This window comes from Manduca sexta, chromosome 9 (assembly GCF_014839805.1).
Source record: "Manduca sexta isolate Smith_Timp_Sample1 chromosome 9, JHU_Msex_v1.0, whole genome shotgun sequence".
Classification (NCBI taxonomy): domain Eukaryota; kingdom Metazoa; phylum Arthropoda; class Insecta; order Lepidoptera; family Sphingidae; genus Manduca; species Manduca sexta.
This window is the reverse complement of record NC_051123.1, coordinates 3,831,079-3,848,677: the sequence shown is the minus strand read 5'-3', so window position 1 is coordinate 3,848,677 and position 17,599 is coordinate 3,831,079. Positions and strand designations below refer to the sequence as shown.

Here is a 17,599-nt window from a genome sequence, read left to right as displayed (position 1 = left end):
TGAGCAAGAAAAAAGGCGCGAGAGAGAGAGTGGCTCCTCGAATTGTTTATATTTTTGAAAAATTACCAAGTATTAGGCCGGATAATATTGCACACAGAATAATATCTATTATGACTGAATAGAGAAATAAAGGTCATCATCATCATCAGCCCTGTATTATATACTGTCCCACTGCTGGGCACGGGCCTCTTCTACTTCTTAGAGGGATTAGGCCTTAGTCCACCACGCTGACCTATTGCGGATTGGTAGACTTCACACACCCTCAAAATTCATATAGAGAACTTCTCAAGTATGCAGGTTTCCTCACGATGTTTTCGTTTACCGTTAAAGCAAGCGATAATTCACAAAGAATACACACATGATTTTTTAGAAAAGTCAGAGGTGTGTGCCCTTGGGATTTGAACCTGCGTGCATTCGTCTCGGCAGTCCGTTTCACACACAACCAGGCTATCGCCGCTTTTGAGAAGAAATAAAGGTATTTTTATGAAAAACTTGCACATTGTACTAGGTATAATACTCATTCTATAATATACAAATCCAACATATAATTTGAATAAAATGTATAGTAGAAGGTAAATCAGCGGTAGATAAAAAATTGCCTTGAACTTAATCCGTTGATAGCGCATTTGACATGTGCAAATTGTAATTCGCAAATTAAAATTCACACAATTTTAATTCATGCGTCATATTAGCAATTAGCATTAGCATGCTAAGACATGGAAGTTAGCATGCTAATGAAAATAATTCGAATTAGCATTGCCATAACTAGCACACACCATATTTGCAACTAAAATACAAAATGATAAATAATTTGTAACACCAGGATTTTTGTAGAAATTATTCGTAAAAAAATTAGATATTTGGCGCGATGCTAGCAGAGGTGAAGACGAGTAAGTTGGTTTCATTTATTAACGCAATGTCAATATGACCCTGTGTACCGGGAAGTTAACCATCTAGGTGAAGGCGTGAGAAACTACTGGAACATAATTAATATGTGTTTATTCGTATTTTATATCTTACTAGTTGACCCGACAGACGTTGTCCCGTCTTAACTATGAATTTGCAGCGCGCATTCTGTCAATCGCCGACAGTTATTTCAAACCACTGACAGTTATGTAAAATTAATATTGTCGTTAAGTTTTCTTAAATCATCTAATTTGCCGCGCATTTTTTTGATATTTTTCTTACATAAAAATCTTCTCCTGACAATAACAAACACAACAAAAAAAAAAACAGAGAAATCGGTCCAGCCGTTCACGCGTGATGGCGTGACCAAGGGAAATAGGGATTCATTTTTATATATATAGATTACTGAAATGTAATTTAAAACAGTTTTTTTTGCGTATTTTTTGGTTCCTGCCAGTCCATAGTTTCATTGATTTTTTTTAATTACAAGTTTTCCAAAGAAACGTTTTTTTTGGCCCGTCTTATGTTTATTAGCCTGACAGAGGTCGGCTTATTCAAACACACCAGTATTTTGAGTGAGCGTTTTAGGCGATCATATTGTAATAGATTCAGTTTTATTATCCTAAAGATGAAGACAAATCCATCATAATACTAGATTTGAGTGTGTATTCCGGCTTTACGTAGGTAACTGACGTCGATTTTAAATAGATATAATTATAATAACATAATTGAAGTATTTATTATAAAACCTTGAATATTAACAAAATTGCAATTTTAGATAATTTATATGAAACATTCTGTCTGGGATGGTGTCAATGTTTCTTTTGTTTCATGCAATTGTGTAACGTTTTTTATCTGTAAATACGATTCGCGATCCGTAGGTCTGCTCTGGGAACCAAATTAAATTTCAAACTATCAACCAATGTTGCGAAACTCAAGTGGCAGTGGCCAGGACACATTGCTCGTAGAACTGATGGCCGTTGGGGCGGAAAAGTTCTGGAGTGGCGACTACGAACCGGAAGACGCAGCATAGGCAGGCCCTCCACGAGATGGATCGATGACCTGATGAGGGTCGCCGGAGTCTGATGGATGAGCGCGGCCCAGAACCGGCCCTGTGGCGCTCAATTGGGGAGGCCTATGTCCAGCAGTGCATGATTCCCGACTGACATGGTGATGATGATGATGAACCAATTTTGCCTAATTTTAATTTTCCTTGCCGAAAACTTGTTACACATTTTAATTTGTTACTTACATCCTATGGAAACAAATAATAGACACACACGTAGTCACGCACGCACGCACCCACGCACCTACGCACGTACGCACGCACGCATGAGTGATTCCGTCATGAACACAATGTTTACGGTGCTAACAAACGAAATACCGGTATTTCGCAGTTCCCTTGCAGATCCGGAATAACCCCATGCGAGAAGTTGCCGAATTGTAATTTAGTATTTACTGTTTATAATCAATTTTCTAGCTATATCTATCTATATCTTCTTCTATCTATATCTATCTTCTATCTTCTATACTTATAATAAATCTGTAGAGAGGTCAATTCTGTACATGAAATATATTTCTAAAATAACTATCAGGGGGTGATTAGGGATCGATACTGATGCCAAAAATGCAATTAGTAAAATTTTTGTCTGTCTGTCTGTCTGTCTGTCTGTATAACCGTTATAGAAACAAAAACTACTCGACGGATTTTAACGAAACTTGGTACAATTATTTGTCATACTCCTGTGCTGGTTATAGTATACTTTTCATCACGCTACAATTAATAGGAGCAGAGCAGTGAAGGGAAATGTTGGGAAAACGGGCGAAGTTACTCCATTTTTTAATCTTCCGTCGCGTGTGCAACCTTAATAGTTACAGCTACGCAGAAATCATGTATGACGGAAATGTTCTCCTTAAAATTATGTAAAATATATCCCACGACAGCATATGTCTATCTTTTATGGTTGACTCACAATAACACGTGTAACTCCCGATAGCTTATCAGTTCGAAGCATTCTTATTATATTTGTCTTCTCTTACGTTTATAACACTCTCAGTCATCCCTAATTAAAAAGTTAACATTATTAAATATTTCATAAAAAAGAATCATAAAAATCGGTATAGAAACACCAAAGTTATACATGAAATACACTAACAATAAGCCATTACGTGTGAATACTGAATCATGCTATAAGATTTCTCGATTTCACCAAGATCCCATCATCAGACCCTGACCGGACAATCGGACCACCTGCATACCACCATACATTAAAAAAACATCCCGACAAATTGAGCACCCCCTCCATTTTTGAAGTCCGAAATCCACGCGGGCGAAGCTGCGAGCGGAAGCTAGTAGTATCATAAAGCTAATAAATCTTGTGACTTGTATATTAACTGAGATCTGTATCGTATCTTTCCAAATGCAATTATTTGTTATTAAACAACGGATTAAAATCGTTCGAGCTAGTACTTATAAAATATTGTAAGATTTTGTCAAAATTTATACACGAAGACGTCCGACTCAGTAGGTAGTTATTTTTTTTTTGCTCAGGGGAATGGTCGATTTTGTTCATTAATTATTAATTTACACGTGTACGTACTAGTTCTTCAAATATTTTTAATAATATCTATAGTGTCACTCATGTGAGGCTACTCAAAGTTACTCCCAAGTAGGTAACAATTATTCTCATGTAAGTGACTTGTACTGAATTTTTTTTTGAGACTAAAATTTCTCTAAATCTAGAAAGCGTCCGAATTTACCTCAACGCACCCCATTATATCATAACTAACTGAATATTTGAAGCGGCGATAGCCTAGTTGGGTGTGGAACGGACTGCCAAGACGAATGTCCGCAGGTTCAAATCCCAAGGGCACACACCTCTGGCTTTTTCTAAAAAATCATGTGTGTATTATTTGTGAATTTATCGTTCGCTTTAACGGTGAAGGAAAACAGTGTGAGGAAACCTGCACATCTGAGAAGTTCTCTATAGGAATTTCGAAGGTGTGTGAAGTCTACCAACCCGCACTAGGCCAGCGTGGTGGACTAAGGCCTAATCCCCCTCAGTAGTAGAGGAGGCCCGTGATCAGCAGTAGGCAAGTATATAAAACAGGGCTGATATTATATTATTATTATATTATTAACTTTATAATTTACTAGCTTTTGCTCGCGGCTCCGCCCGCGTTATAAAGTTTTTCAGGCTAAAGTTTTCCGTTATAAAAATAGTAGTTTCCCGGGAGCCTATGTTCTTCCCAGGGTCTCAAACTGTCTCCATACCAAATTTCATCTTAATACGTTAGGTAGTTTTTGAGTTTAACACGTTAAGGCAGACAGATGCAGCGGGGGACTTTCTTATATTATTTAGAACTTTTTAAGTGAAACAATCCCGTCATACATCATTGTTGCATAACTTTAACCGTTTACGCAGCGCAGGCAACGGAAGCTCTCAAAACTCATAATTTTCCTCGTTTTTGCAACATGTTTCATTACTGCTCCGCGCCTATTGGTTATAGCATGATGATATATAGCCTATAGCACTCCAGGAACAAAGGGCTATCCAACACAAAAAGATTTTTTCAGTTCAAACCGGTAGTTCCTGAGATTAGCCATTATTGCTCCGCTCCTATTGGTCATAGCGTGATGATATATAACTTTGAGCACTCCACAAACAAAGGACTATTCAACACAAAAATATTTTTTCAGTTCGAATCGGTAGTTCCTGAGATTAGCCATTACTGCTCCGCTCCTATTGAATATAGCGTGATGATATATAGCCTATAGCTCTCCACGAACAAAGGGCTATCCAACGCAAAAAGAATTTTTCAGTTTGGACCGGTAGTTCCTGAGATTAGCCATTACTGCCCCGCTCCTATTGGGTATAGCGTGATGATATATAGCCTATAGCACTCCACTAATAAAGGGCTATCCAACGCAAAAAGAATTTTTCAGTTTGGACAGGTAGTTCCTGAGATTAGCCATTACTGCCCCGCTCCTATTGGGTATAGCGTGATGATATATAGCCTATAGCACTCCACGAACAAAGGGCTATCCAACGCAAAAGAATTTTTCAGTTTGGACCGGTAGTTCCTGAGATTAGCGCGTTCAAACAAACAAACAAACAAACAAACAAACAAACAAACAAACAAACAAACAAACAAACAAACAAACTCTTCAGCTTTATATAATAGTATAGAAGTATAGATACCATGTATTGTCGGTAAACATATTCATCTATAACATGGATAGGCCAAATAATTGCTTCTATATTTCTTTTCTATCCTCTGCTATCTAGGCTATATACTAACTTTTTCGTGGCTTTGCCCGTGTGATAGAGTTTTTCCGGGATGAAAGTCTCGCCATATATTTTTTCTACATAAAAAGTATCCTATGACTTGGCTAGGGTTTCAGACTATCTACATTCCAAATTTCATCGCAATCCGTTGAATAGTTTTGAGTTGGTCGCGTTGAGACAGGCGCGTTGGGGACTTTGTTTTAAGGATTATATAAAAACACAATGTTCACAAACATCAACATATCGTCACAACACAATTATTGTACTAATTATGCTTTCCAGAATGTTCTGGTAAACTCAATAAAATGTTATCCGTTATTTAGTTTCCGTCAATATTAACTCTACAACCAGTTGGGAAAGCAGTTCTCGCCAGAGAAGAACTGGCAAAAAACTGGTTTATCTTTTCAAAATCAATTTAAGGTATAATCTACTGTGCATGATACAGAGAAAAAAAAACATTTTTTTTTTTTTTTTATTATTTAATAATATTCATTGATAAACTCGCAAAGTAGACTATAAATAAATTTAAAATTGCCATTTGTGGTTACTATTGTACGTAATTTCCTTATTGTCAATTTCACTTTGACAGATGAGCAGTTAGGTCTTCCAATCATCTATTTCATCCTGTAGTCTCAGTAATGATGCTCAGATGACGCTGTATGATAATTGTTCCGCCACAACTATATGTTCAAGCTTTAATCCACTTTAGACGAATTAATTATTGTATTGACGCAGAAATTCTTTGGAAGTCGTACATTATTTTCATTTTGAAGAAGGCTTACAAATTAAGTAACGGGTTATTGGGGATTTTATACGCTCCACGCCTATACACGTAATGGAAAACGAATTATACCTACCACCACTACTCGTTCGCAGAAGATATTTGGCGGGAAAATTTTATTTAAAATGCAGATCTGTCGCCAATAATATTACAACTAACTTAATCGATAAATTAAAAAACTATAATAGCTCACCTTATTGGAAATATCGCAAGCTTCCAATTCTTTTTTCAACGCATTTATTTTTTGATTTACTCCCCATTCATTCAGTGAAAGTACTCGAAATGTATTCCTTACAGACTTGGATTAGTAATATTAATTTGGTTGACGTTATAAGGGACGCTATTCCGGAAATGAATAAAGCTAAGAGTTACTATAATTGTATTGTGTTAAGGAATATTTGTAATGATTATATTAGTCGAAGTTATTTGGATTTTTACAAAATTTATACCGACGGCTCTAAATGTAATGTAATAGGCGGGGCAGCTTTTTTTGACCCTTTGACCGAAAGTTACATTAAACTTAAAATCGATTCCAATATTTCAATTATGCACATTGAGTTGATTGCCATCGCCGAAGCTTTGTCTTATGCAGAGGTAATTAATCATGACAAATTCGTTATCTTGACTGACTCCAAGAGCGCTTGGCAACATTTGGGTCGGTGTACCTCGCCTATGCGAGGCATACCGATAGCTTACACTATACTGGAATCGATTTTAAATTTCCAAAGATTAAGTAAGAACGTCATACTACAGTGGATTCCTTCGCACATACATCTAATAGACAACGATAAAGTTGACATTTTAGCAAAACAGGCCATGGATGACGGCATCCTTTTTCGAGTCACACCATTATATAGCAACTATTTCGGTCTTCTGAAAAAACAGTGCATTGAAGTATGGCAAGAATATTTTGACAAACGATCAAAGGAGAAGGGTATTTGGTACCAAACGATACAGCTTCAGATAACCACACTTCCTTGGATCGATCAAACTATTTTAAAACGTAACTTGTTGGTGATTGCTCTCAGGCTACGCTCTGGACACGTGCCGTCCAATAAATTTTTATATTTATTAAAAAAATCACAGTCACCCAATTGTGACACTTGTGGGACCATAGAAGATGTGCAACATATCTTGATGGAATGTATCCGCCTTGAAAGTGATAGGATATTTGGCGTTAAGAGAACTTTTGATGTCGGTATGTGTAACAGTATTCTCGCTGATCCACTCTCAGATGTAGCTGTAAAATTGTACCAATTAGCAAATAAGCGTCACTAATTGATAATTGTCTTTGTGAGTGTTTCTTTATATTCTGCTTTTCAATTGGGCGATATGGTCGCACAGCGACAAAGCCCCTTTTATCTATACTATTATATAAAGCTGAAGAGTTTGTTTGTTTGTTTGTTTGTTTGTTTGTTTGAACGCGCTAATCTCAGGAACTACCGGTCCAAACTGAAAAATTCTTTTTGCGTTGGATAGCCCTTTGTTCGTGGAGTGCTATAGGCTATATATCATCACGCCATACCCAATAGGAGCGGGGCAGTAATGGCTAATCTCAGGAACTACCGGTCCAAACTGAAAAATTCTTGTTTCGTTGGATAGCCCTTTGTTCGTGGAGTGCTATAGGCTATATATCATCACGCTATACCCAATAGGAGCGGGGCAGTAATGGCTAATCTCAGGAACTACCGGTCCAAGCTGAAAAATTCTTTTTGCGTTGGATAGCCCTTTATTCGTGGAGTGCTATAGGCTATATATCATCACGCTATACCCAATAGGAGCGGAGCAGTAATGGCTAATCTCAGGAACTACCGGTTTCAACTGAAAAATTCGTTTTGTGTTGGATAGCCCTTTATTTGTGGACCGCTATAAGCTATATATCATCACGCTATGACCAATAGGAGCGGAGCAGTAATGGCTAATCTCAGGAACTACCGGTCCAAACTGAAAAATTATTTTTGCGTTGGATAGCCCTTTGTTCATGGAGAGCTATAGGCTATATATTATCACGCTATATTCAATAGGAGCGGAGCAGTAATGGCTAATCTCAGGAACTACCGATTCGAACTGAAAAAATATTTTTGTGTTGAATAGTCCTTTGTTTGTGGAGTGCTCATAGTTATATATCTTAACGCTATGACCAATAGGAGCGGAGCAGTAATGGCTAATCTCAGGAACTACCGGTTTCAACTGAAAAATTCGTTTTGTGTTGGATAGCCCTTTATTTGTGGACCGCTATAAGCTATATATCATCACGCTATGACCAATAGGAGCGGAGCAGTAATGGCTAATCTCAGGAACTACCGGTTTGAACTGAAAAAATCTTTTTGTGTTGGATAGCCCTTTGTTCCTGGAGTGCTATAGGCTATATATCATCATGCTATGACCAATAGGAGCGGAGCAGTAATGAAACATGTTGCAAAAACGGGGAAAATTATGAGTTTTGAGAGCTTCCGTTGCCTGCGCTGCGTAAACGGTTAAAGTTATGCAACAATGATGTATGACGGGATTGTTTCACTTAAAAAGTTCTAAATAATATAACAAAGTCCCCAGCTGCATCTGTCTGCCTTAACGTGTTAAACTCAAAAACTATCTAACGTATTAAGATGAAATTTGGTATGGAGACAGTTTGAGACCCTGGGAAGAACATAGGCTCCCGGGAAACTACTATTTTTATAACGGAAAACTTTAGCCTGAATAACTTTATAACGCGGGCGGAGCCGCGAGCAAAAGCTAGTAAATAAATAAAAAAAAAAAAAAATTAAGTAACAAAATATATTTTCAATATCTATCACAATGAATATTGAAGTCATTTCTTTTCCAATTTATATACGGTTTACAGTTAGATAAGTATGTACATAGTTTTAAACTAAATTTGGCTGTATGATGAAGGTAAATAGTAAAAGTGTTTTGCCTTATTGTAAACTAGCTTCCGCTCGCAGCTTCGCCCGCGTGGATTTCGGACTTCAAAAATGGAGCCGGTCGCGAACGTTCGAGAATGTTCGTTTTACGAAGCTACTCGCTAGGTGATTCGCTAGCCTCTAGGTGCCAAGCAAGCCGCCTGCCTGTGCGTTCGCGACCTTATATATATACAAAAATAATCCTTATAGCATGATTCAGTATTCACGCATGATGGCTTATTATTAGCGTATTTCATGTATAACTTTGGTGTTTCTATACCGATTTCTATGATTCTTTTTATGGAATATTTAATAATGTTAACTTTTTTAATTAGGGATGACTGAGAGTGTTATAAACGTAAGAGTAGACAAATATAATGAGAAAGCTTCGATCTGCTAAGCTATCGGGAGTTACACGTGTTATTGTGAGTCAACCATAAAAGATAGACATATGCTGTCGTGGGATATTTTTTACATAATTTTAAGGAGAACATTTCCGTCATACATGATTTCTGTGTAGCTTTAACCATTAAGGTTGCACACGCGACGGAAGCTTAAAAAATGGAGTAACTTCTCCCGTTTTCCCAACATTTCCCTTCACTGCTCTGCTCCTATTAATTGTAGCGTGATGAAAAGTATACTATAACCAACACAGGAGTATGACAAATAATTGTACCAAGTTTCTTTAAAATCCGTCGAGTAGTCTTTGTTTCTATAACGGTTATACAGACAGACAGGCAGACAGACAGACAGACAGACAGACAGACAAAAATTTTACTAATTGCATTTTTGGCATCAGTATCGATCCCTAATCACCCCCTGATAGTTATTTTAGAAATATATTTAATGTACAGAATTGACCTCTCTACAGATTTATTATAAGTATAGATATAGATAATATTACACTATCAATCTTACAAATAAAGTCTTTGCTGAACATAACATATTTATCAATAAAAAATCCTTTCTTTGGATTTTTGTTTTTTCTGCATAAACGTACAATAATATAAGTTATGTTTTAATCAACGTTCAATGATCGGAAGCTTCCAGATATTCCTAAATCCGGATCACTAATCGTGTCTTTCATTTCGTTCGCTTGCGTTGATTTTGCTTCACTCATTTCTTTTAAATGCTCCATTATTTTCTTAGACGTCAATGCTTCCACCCATTTCCCTGAAATACAATATTTTATATTTAATATTTATTATCTAACTCCGAATCATTTAAATATAATATATACCTATGTCTCGTAAACGAAAGTCCGTAAAATAGGTTCCATTTTATTGTCTATTTTTGCCGCCAAGCAATGTACTAGTCCTTTGTGTTCCAATTTGAAAGACGTTATAAACTCTGTCACTGGGCATTATAGGATTTGAGTTACTCTTAATTAACAAACTAAGCCAAGAATAGCATTTCAATTCAATATCTTAAGCCTCATTTAGACCGAAGAATTATTGCTATTAATAACAATGGTGAGGAAACTTTATTATAAGCACATAGGCAGTGATCACCTAGCTTAACAATAATTGTATCTATACGAATCTTTTTTTTTATTTCATTGAATGACGAGACGCGCTTGCCGTTCGCCTGATGGTAAGCGATACGACCGCCCATAAACAGTACAAACACCACGCAACACCTTGAATTACAAAGCCATGTTTGGTATTCCACGGCGCTCGCCATCCTGAGACATGAGACGTCTTATTATGTCCAGTAGTTGCGCTGGCTATAAGTCTTTTGACTGATATAGATTAAGTCTTATTATGTCCAGTAGTTGCGCTGGCAATTGACGGATATTAAAAATATATATTATTATAGTAGAGGAAACCTGTACTCAGCAGTGGTCAGAACATATTTCAGGGCTATTATTATTATATTCGGAAAAAACAAACTTACTGTGGTTATCAACTAGTGATTCCCCGTGTCCTCCAAAGTCTGAAGGCAGTTTGTCTCGGGCCACGTATTCGTACAACGGTTCTATCGTTTTATGTATGTAGAAGCGATTTGCTATCTTATTACTAACCATCTTCTTTACTAAGTTGATAAAAGTGTTCGCTGCTGTTGATGGTGTTATTATATGTATATACTTCAACCTTAAAGCATAGCCTACCTGTAAATATAAAACTATTTTTAGGTTCTGATGTCGTATATTTATATCCAATAACTTGTGCCATATATTAAACTCATGAAATTATTTTTTTATACTTGTCAATTTAAAAGTACTAGGCCAAGTTACTAATTCATTATGTTCCATAGAATTCTTGTGAAAAATAAATGCGCGAACACCATCGATATATATGTACTACGTATTAGATTTGTCGTTTCGAACATGCACTGTGTTTAATTGAATTGAACTGCAATCTATACAACTGTTTTAGTATGGTCAATAATGACAGCTTGTGGTTGTGTTCGGAGTGACTTTCATGATATACGAAGTCGAGTCTAAGTGTAAACCTGGATTTGAATAAAAAATGTTAGCCAAATAAGTAAAATTATTTGATGCTCCAGTGAATAAGTAAGTTATAACAGTGACGTTGTGGTTGCCAATTTAGTTCAGAGTTTGAACTAATAGTTAATATGGATGTTCGTTCTATAGAATATACATCAATTGCAGACACTATTTAACAGGCTGAAAAGTGTGTGATTTTACCCCACGCCCCCTACTCGACAGGGACAGGACGTTTTTTATTCTGAATGATAATTTTTGGATTTCAATTCTGAGGAAAGGTCTTCAAAGCTTCAACTCACCGTTATTATTTTTAAAAACTGATATAATTCCTTTACGTTCGTCGCAGCTATGTAGTCCATAATGTCGACGTCTCTGTAATCCAAAATACATAGTACCCCGCAGCAGTAGTCTGTGGCCATTACGTATTCAGTCAGCTAAAACAGCAATCGTTTGATTATTTAAATGTAAATGTTATATATAATGAAACAAAACGTATAAAAAATTATCCTTTTAAGATTGAGTTAAATGCATATTGGTAAGGAATATTTAAAGAGGTAAGCGGTTTCTTTGTATGTATTTGAGGATCTCCCCATGGGCGCCACCAAGATTAGTTTTAGGGAAGTGTATCTGCACCTACGCACTTATACTACATATCATTAAGTTGTTCTTTTCACATTGAATTCGCATGGGTTTTGAAAATGCTTTATCATATCTCTGTGGTCAATAGTTCCCATTATAATAATATCAGCCCTGTATTATATACTTGCGCACTGCTGAGCACGGGCCTCCTCTACTACTGAGAGGGATTAGGCCTTAGTCCACCACGCTGGCCTAGTGCGAATTGGTAGACTTCACACACCTTAGAAATTCCTATAGAGAACTTCTCAGATGTGCAGGTTTCCTCACGATGTTTTCCTTCACCGTTAAAGCAAACGATAAATTCACAAAGAATACACACATGATTTTAGAAAATTCAGAGGTGTGTGCCCTTGGGATTTGAACCTGCAGACATTCGTCTTGGCTGTCCGTTCCACACCCAACTAGGCTATCGCCGCTTGTTCCCATTGCCGCAGATTTATATTTTTTGTGATTTATTTCTGAGGGTGCACCTACTTGCATCCCCTCCCGGCGCGCATACACCCTTCACCCCCGAATACACAAATGTAATTCTAGCAACTTGTAGTTTACACTTATATTCCTTTAGAAAATTAATATTTCAGATTATACCTTTTTATTCCCGTAAAAATGCTACTTACACGAATAATGAATTTGTAGGTTTTAAAAAATGTTTTAGTGTTGCCTTTTTGAGCGGTGAATTTGACTCCCAATACTCTGTAGTGATCCTCTGTAAGCGTCGGCAGCAAGCCAACAGACCTGTAAAGTATAGGTAAACATTTATATAGATCATTTTGTTGTTAGAAGGAAAAGCAGAAACAACTGAATAGATTTTAATGAAATTTTGTTCACGGATAGATGATTTACCGGTCTCTAGGAATGGGCTACATCTTTTATGTTACATACTAGTGATGTAACGAATGTCATTTTTTGAACATTCGCGAATGCGAATGCGAATGTTTAGTTTTTGTTCAAATTTGGCGCCAATTTTCTATGATGATTATCTAAATTGTATTATTATCTAAGATGATAATTATCTAAACATTAAAAAGTGATGTAAAGACTGATAAAAAAATTATAGAAGATATTGTTTTTGTTTCTTTCAATTGCTTTTAATTTCTTAGTTGCTATTGTGTTACAAGTTCTATGGGGAATTACATTTTTAAGCTTTATGAAAGTAAACGAAATAATTTTGTTTATTTTTAAAGTTTAATATTCTTCTACTCAAGTTTAATTACTAACTTAAAAACATGGTAAAAATAGTTAATTAATTGGTGTGTTTTAAGAAAGAGAGGTATTTTTCTTTGAGAGTCTATAATTTTTTGTTTGTTTGTTTAGACTATATTTATAGTTTATTGTAGAAGTATATTGTTTTAGTTTAGATTTTGATTTTATTAACCTACTATTACACACACGGTATTACGAATATTATCTCGGAAGGGGTATGCAAAGGCGCAACCAGGGCACACACTTTTCGCCAAGTGTGTTCCGTCTAATAGTGTGACAGGGGCGAGCCTATCGCCATGTCGGGCACAAATTTCACACTCCGGGCTGATACTGAGCAGAAAAATCCAAATATCACTTTGCCCGATCCGGGATTCGAACACAGGACCTTAGAGCGCTGCCGTACCGCACATGCAGTAGAACTATACCTCCGAGGCAGTCTACTATTATCTTCAAATATATTTTTTTCTGATATTGACATTCGCAAAACATTCGCAGAAATTTTGCGAATGCGAATGCGAATGCGAATATCCAAAAATATGCGAATATTCGCGAATGCGAATGCGAATGCGAATATTCGTTACATCACTATTACATACATAGTTTATACGTACACGAGATTTCATCCAAATCCGTTTTTACGCTTATTATAGAACTAGATTTCGCCCACAAAGTATATTTTTCTTATTAAAATAATATAAAATATTATATATTACTAATAAAAAAATTAACAAGGATAACTTTAAATATTTATTTTAAATTAAATTAATGATTGTTTTAGGCAGTATGTTTGAATAGCTTCATGATTTTTTGTTCTGTTGGATGATATATCTTTTAATTATAAATAAAAAAAAGTAGCCTATTACATATTAAATTATAGTGAAAACTTACAAGCCATCCAGTTTTGCTGTCTGTTCGTCCTGTTTAATCTCGAAGTATTCAGGCAATAATGTTCGCATTGCACAAATATTCTCTATTTGAGCTTTCGATCTCTCCAACGAACCTTTTTGCATAATTATCAACCTCTCCAAATAGGACCTTGCTGTAATATAAATATTGAACTTTATGCATATTTAAATTAAGTTAAAAATTTAATATTTCTCCGACGTGAGTATTGTGAATGACATATTTTATGACAAAGAGCAGTGAAGTTTAACGAGTCCTTCGACTATATCAATCTCAGAACAAGAACAAGCATAGAAGGAATCTAAATTACCCTCATATTATGCTTATCCTATTTTTTTAAATAGGCCAAAACCGTTGAAAAGAACGAGACCAATATTATGTTGCTAAGGTCGGCTAGCGTACACTTTAAAATAACCAAATGGTTACCTTTGGTCATCTTTATGATGCCGAATTAAAAAGCAAATAAAATGTCAAATGTTCCAACTTGCCAATCTCAAAATAATGTCACAATAATGCTTGTCATTGTTCTGAGATATCAATAGATGCTACTCAGTATCGCTCCAAGTGCGATATCGACAAGTTGTCAAGTTACAGTAAGCATCTCAATATATGCATGCGGGAGGCATCTAGAGGATTCCACTGCGGCATTCCCTGCCTGTGATTCGTCGACTAATTAGGGTCTAGAGTCGCGGGCGAGCAGTGGGGGGCTGCTCGCTCAACTACAGCGGCTCCGAGGTGGATGACAGTACGGGTTGACGATCTCCCGTCGTAGACGCTAAAGGCGTCCTTTAGCATACGGGAGCATCTTAGCCCCCTCAATTAGGTGCTGCAATGCGGTATCGTGCAGGGACGGTTCCACGCTGCTATCTCAGACAAGATGACGGGATGTTCCGTTTGCGCCGAAGGCCATTTAAAAAAAAGCATCTGAATATCGTCGCTGTTAAATAAACAAATATTAAGAACAACCCAAATATACATATATTAACTACGTACTAGATTTGGCGTTCCGAACATTCACTGTGTTCAACTGAATTGAACTGTCATCCATTCAAAGTGATTTTAGTTTGGTATCAATATTGCTGCTTGTGGTTGTGTACGGAGAAAATAGAATATAAGTAAAATGGCAACCAATACCGAATTGCAGTACACTTCAGTTGAACACAGTGAGTGTTCGAAACGCCAGATCTAGTACGTAGTACATATATATCGATGGCTGACAATAATCTTCTTAAATGACAACTCAAAGCTGGTTTACTAAAAAAAACAATAGTAAATATCGACGAGGATATCAACCTGCGGACATTCTTCTCAGCAGTTCATTCCACACCCAACTAGGCTATCTCCGCTTGTCGATATTTGGCTACTAGAAATAAATGCAGACGCAAACGCAAACTGGCGGCATTGGGTGAAAAACTCAATGGTAGACCGCATTATCTGATGATTATACCGGCCAGATCTTAAATGTAGACGCACAAGTAACATGTGTAGTAGTAGTTCAAGAAAAAAAACTTACGGTAATCCTTTTTAGTCAAATGGTGTTGTTTCTTCAACCAATCCTGTAGTGCTGTTATGGCAAAGTCCATGTCACCGGGTTTGCCTAAATTATAGAGCCTTTGTAAAGCCTGCATAGTGTCGGAAGAGTACCGTAACATCTTGTCTTCTGGAATGGCGTCCATGATGCCCTAAACTGGATAAAATATATGTTGCATAAAATATTATTATGATCTGAAATGGGCTGTAATTTACTTAATATATTACTTTTGCTCGCGGCTTCGCCCGTGTGAAGGAGTTTTCCGGGACAAAAGTCCCACTATATATTTTCCCGGGAGAGTAGCCTATAACCTTCCCAGGGTCTTAAACTATCTCCATACCAAATTTCGTTTTATTATATCACGTTTTATGTCGCGCTCCATTCCCGTGGGAACGGGATAAAAAGTATCCTATGTCCGTCTCTTAGTTCTAAGTACCTCCCTATCAATTTTCAGCCAAATCGGTTCAGCCATTCTTGAGTTATAAAATATAGTGTAACAAACACGACTTTCTTTTATATATATAGATAATTTAAATATCGTAAACCCATGTCTATTATTCCGGAAGGAGTAGGCTGAGGAATAACTAGATAGACTAAATAAATAAATAATTAATTATATGTTTTCCTATAATATTCCTAATTTATTACTTTACTGGAAGAACGTACACAAAATACTCTAACAATTTTTATATAAAATACTATAACAATATTTTTCCGTTTGAGCACTGAGAGTCTGCTTCGAAAAACGAAATCCGTTGTTTCGGATGACGGATCGCACGTTTTGTTACTACGAAGTGTTACGGATCCGATGACGGATTCGACGACGAATCCAATCCGTTCATCACAATATTTCATGACATAGAATTTGTAAGAACTTATAGTGTTCCACCGTCCCTTTTTAAAACCATCTGCGAAGATAATGACCGACTGCTTTCTTCAAAAAAAATAAATGGGAAATTGATCCTACCACTAAAGTATGCTACAGAACGGTGACGGATCTGAAGTAAACCCTCTCATTCGATAAAATGAACTAGCACAAACAAGCGTATAGAAATACAAAATACGACATATAAAATACGTACCTTGACACTTCTTAGAACCAAAATAACAGTTGTTAATGAGCGTAAAGCTTATCAGCAACTAAGGAATTGTGCATTAACATATAGTTTATATGATTTTATAAAAAGCAAGTAGCAATAGTACGTTAACTTGCGGCTTCGCTCGTGTATGGTATAACATAATTAATTCAACGTACCATATACAGCAAATGAAAAAATTTACTGCACACATACACGCACACACGTACATCCTTTTAATCCCAGAGGAAAAAACAGAGGCGTATTAGTGCAACCACCTTCCGTCTTGTTTAGGTTATTCCATTATGTATCTGACTGTTGGTAGGTCTCTCATATGTGAGAGTCTGCCTGGGTACAACAGCAATGTCTATTTCTGCCGCCAAGCAGTGTCTAGTCACTGTTTTATTCCGGTTTTAAGGACATTGGACCTACTGAACATAATAAGATTTATTAACATCTCATGTCTCAGGATGACGAGCGCAGTGGAATAACAAACACCACTTTGTAATTCAAGGTGTTGGATGGTGTTTCTACTGTTTATGGGCGGTCGTATCGCTTACCATAAGGTGAACGGTAAGCTCGTCTCGTCATCCAAAGCAATAAAAAAATGTAATAAGTGAGCTATCAATCCGTCACATACTGTAACTTAAGATATAATTTGAGCTGATCTTAAAGGAGTTTATTAAAAAGCGAGCATCTTAAGCTGCTGACCTTAATTTGACAGCGGCTTAGCTGATATCGTACTTCAGAGCGAAACTGAATATCGGGACAGAATTAAAATATATAAACCGCGATGTAATCCATGAAATAATTTAATTTTAATGTCTAACATTCGAGAAATTTAGTTGCACCTTTTGCTAACGCCTTTATTGTTGGAACTCGGAAAGCAGGACTTACTTTGGATCGTTTCCATTTTATTAGA

General features: G+C 36.5%; 1 protein-coding gene across 1 annotated transcript; it reads right to left on the bottom strand.

Annotated features, from left to right (window-relative positions):
- Window positions 1-9,705: 9,705 nt before the first annotated feature.
- On the bottom strand, window positions 9,706-16,768 carry LOC115448101 (alpha-tocopherol transfer protein-like). The gene is made up of 7 exons (XM_030175404.2): window positions 16,684-16,768; window positions 15,584-15,757; window positions 14,056-14,206; window positions 12,582-12,699; window positions 11,625-11,759; window positions 10,773-10,986; window positions 9,706-10,049 (listed from the first exon to the last, which is right to left on the bottom strand). The coding sequence occupies exons 2-7, from the start codon at window positions 15,744-15,746 to the stop codon at window positions 9,895-9,897; spliced, it is 936 nt and encodes a 311-aa protein (XP_030031264.1). The 5' UTR covers window positions 15,747-15,757; window positions 16,684-16,768; the 3' UTR covers window positions 9,706-9,894.
- Window positions 16,769-17,599: the final 831 nt, after the last annotated feature.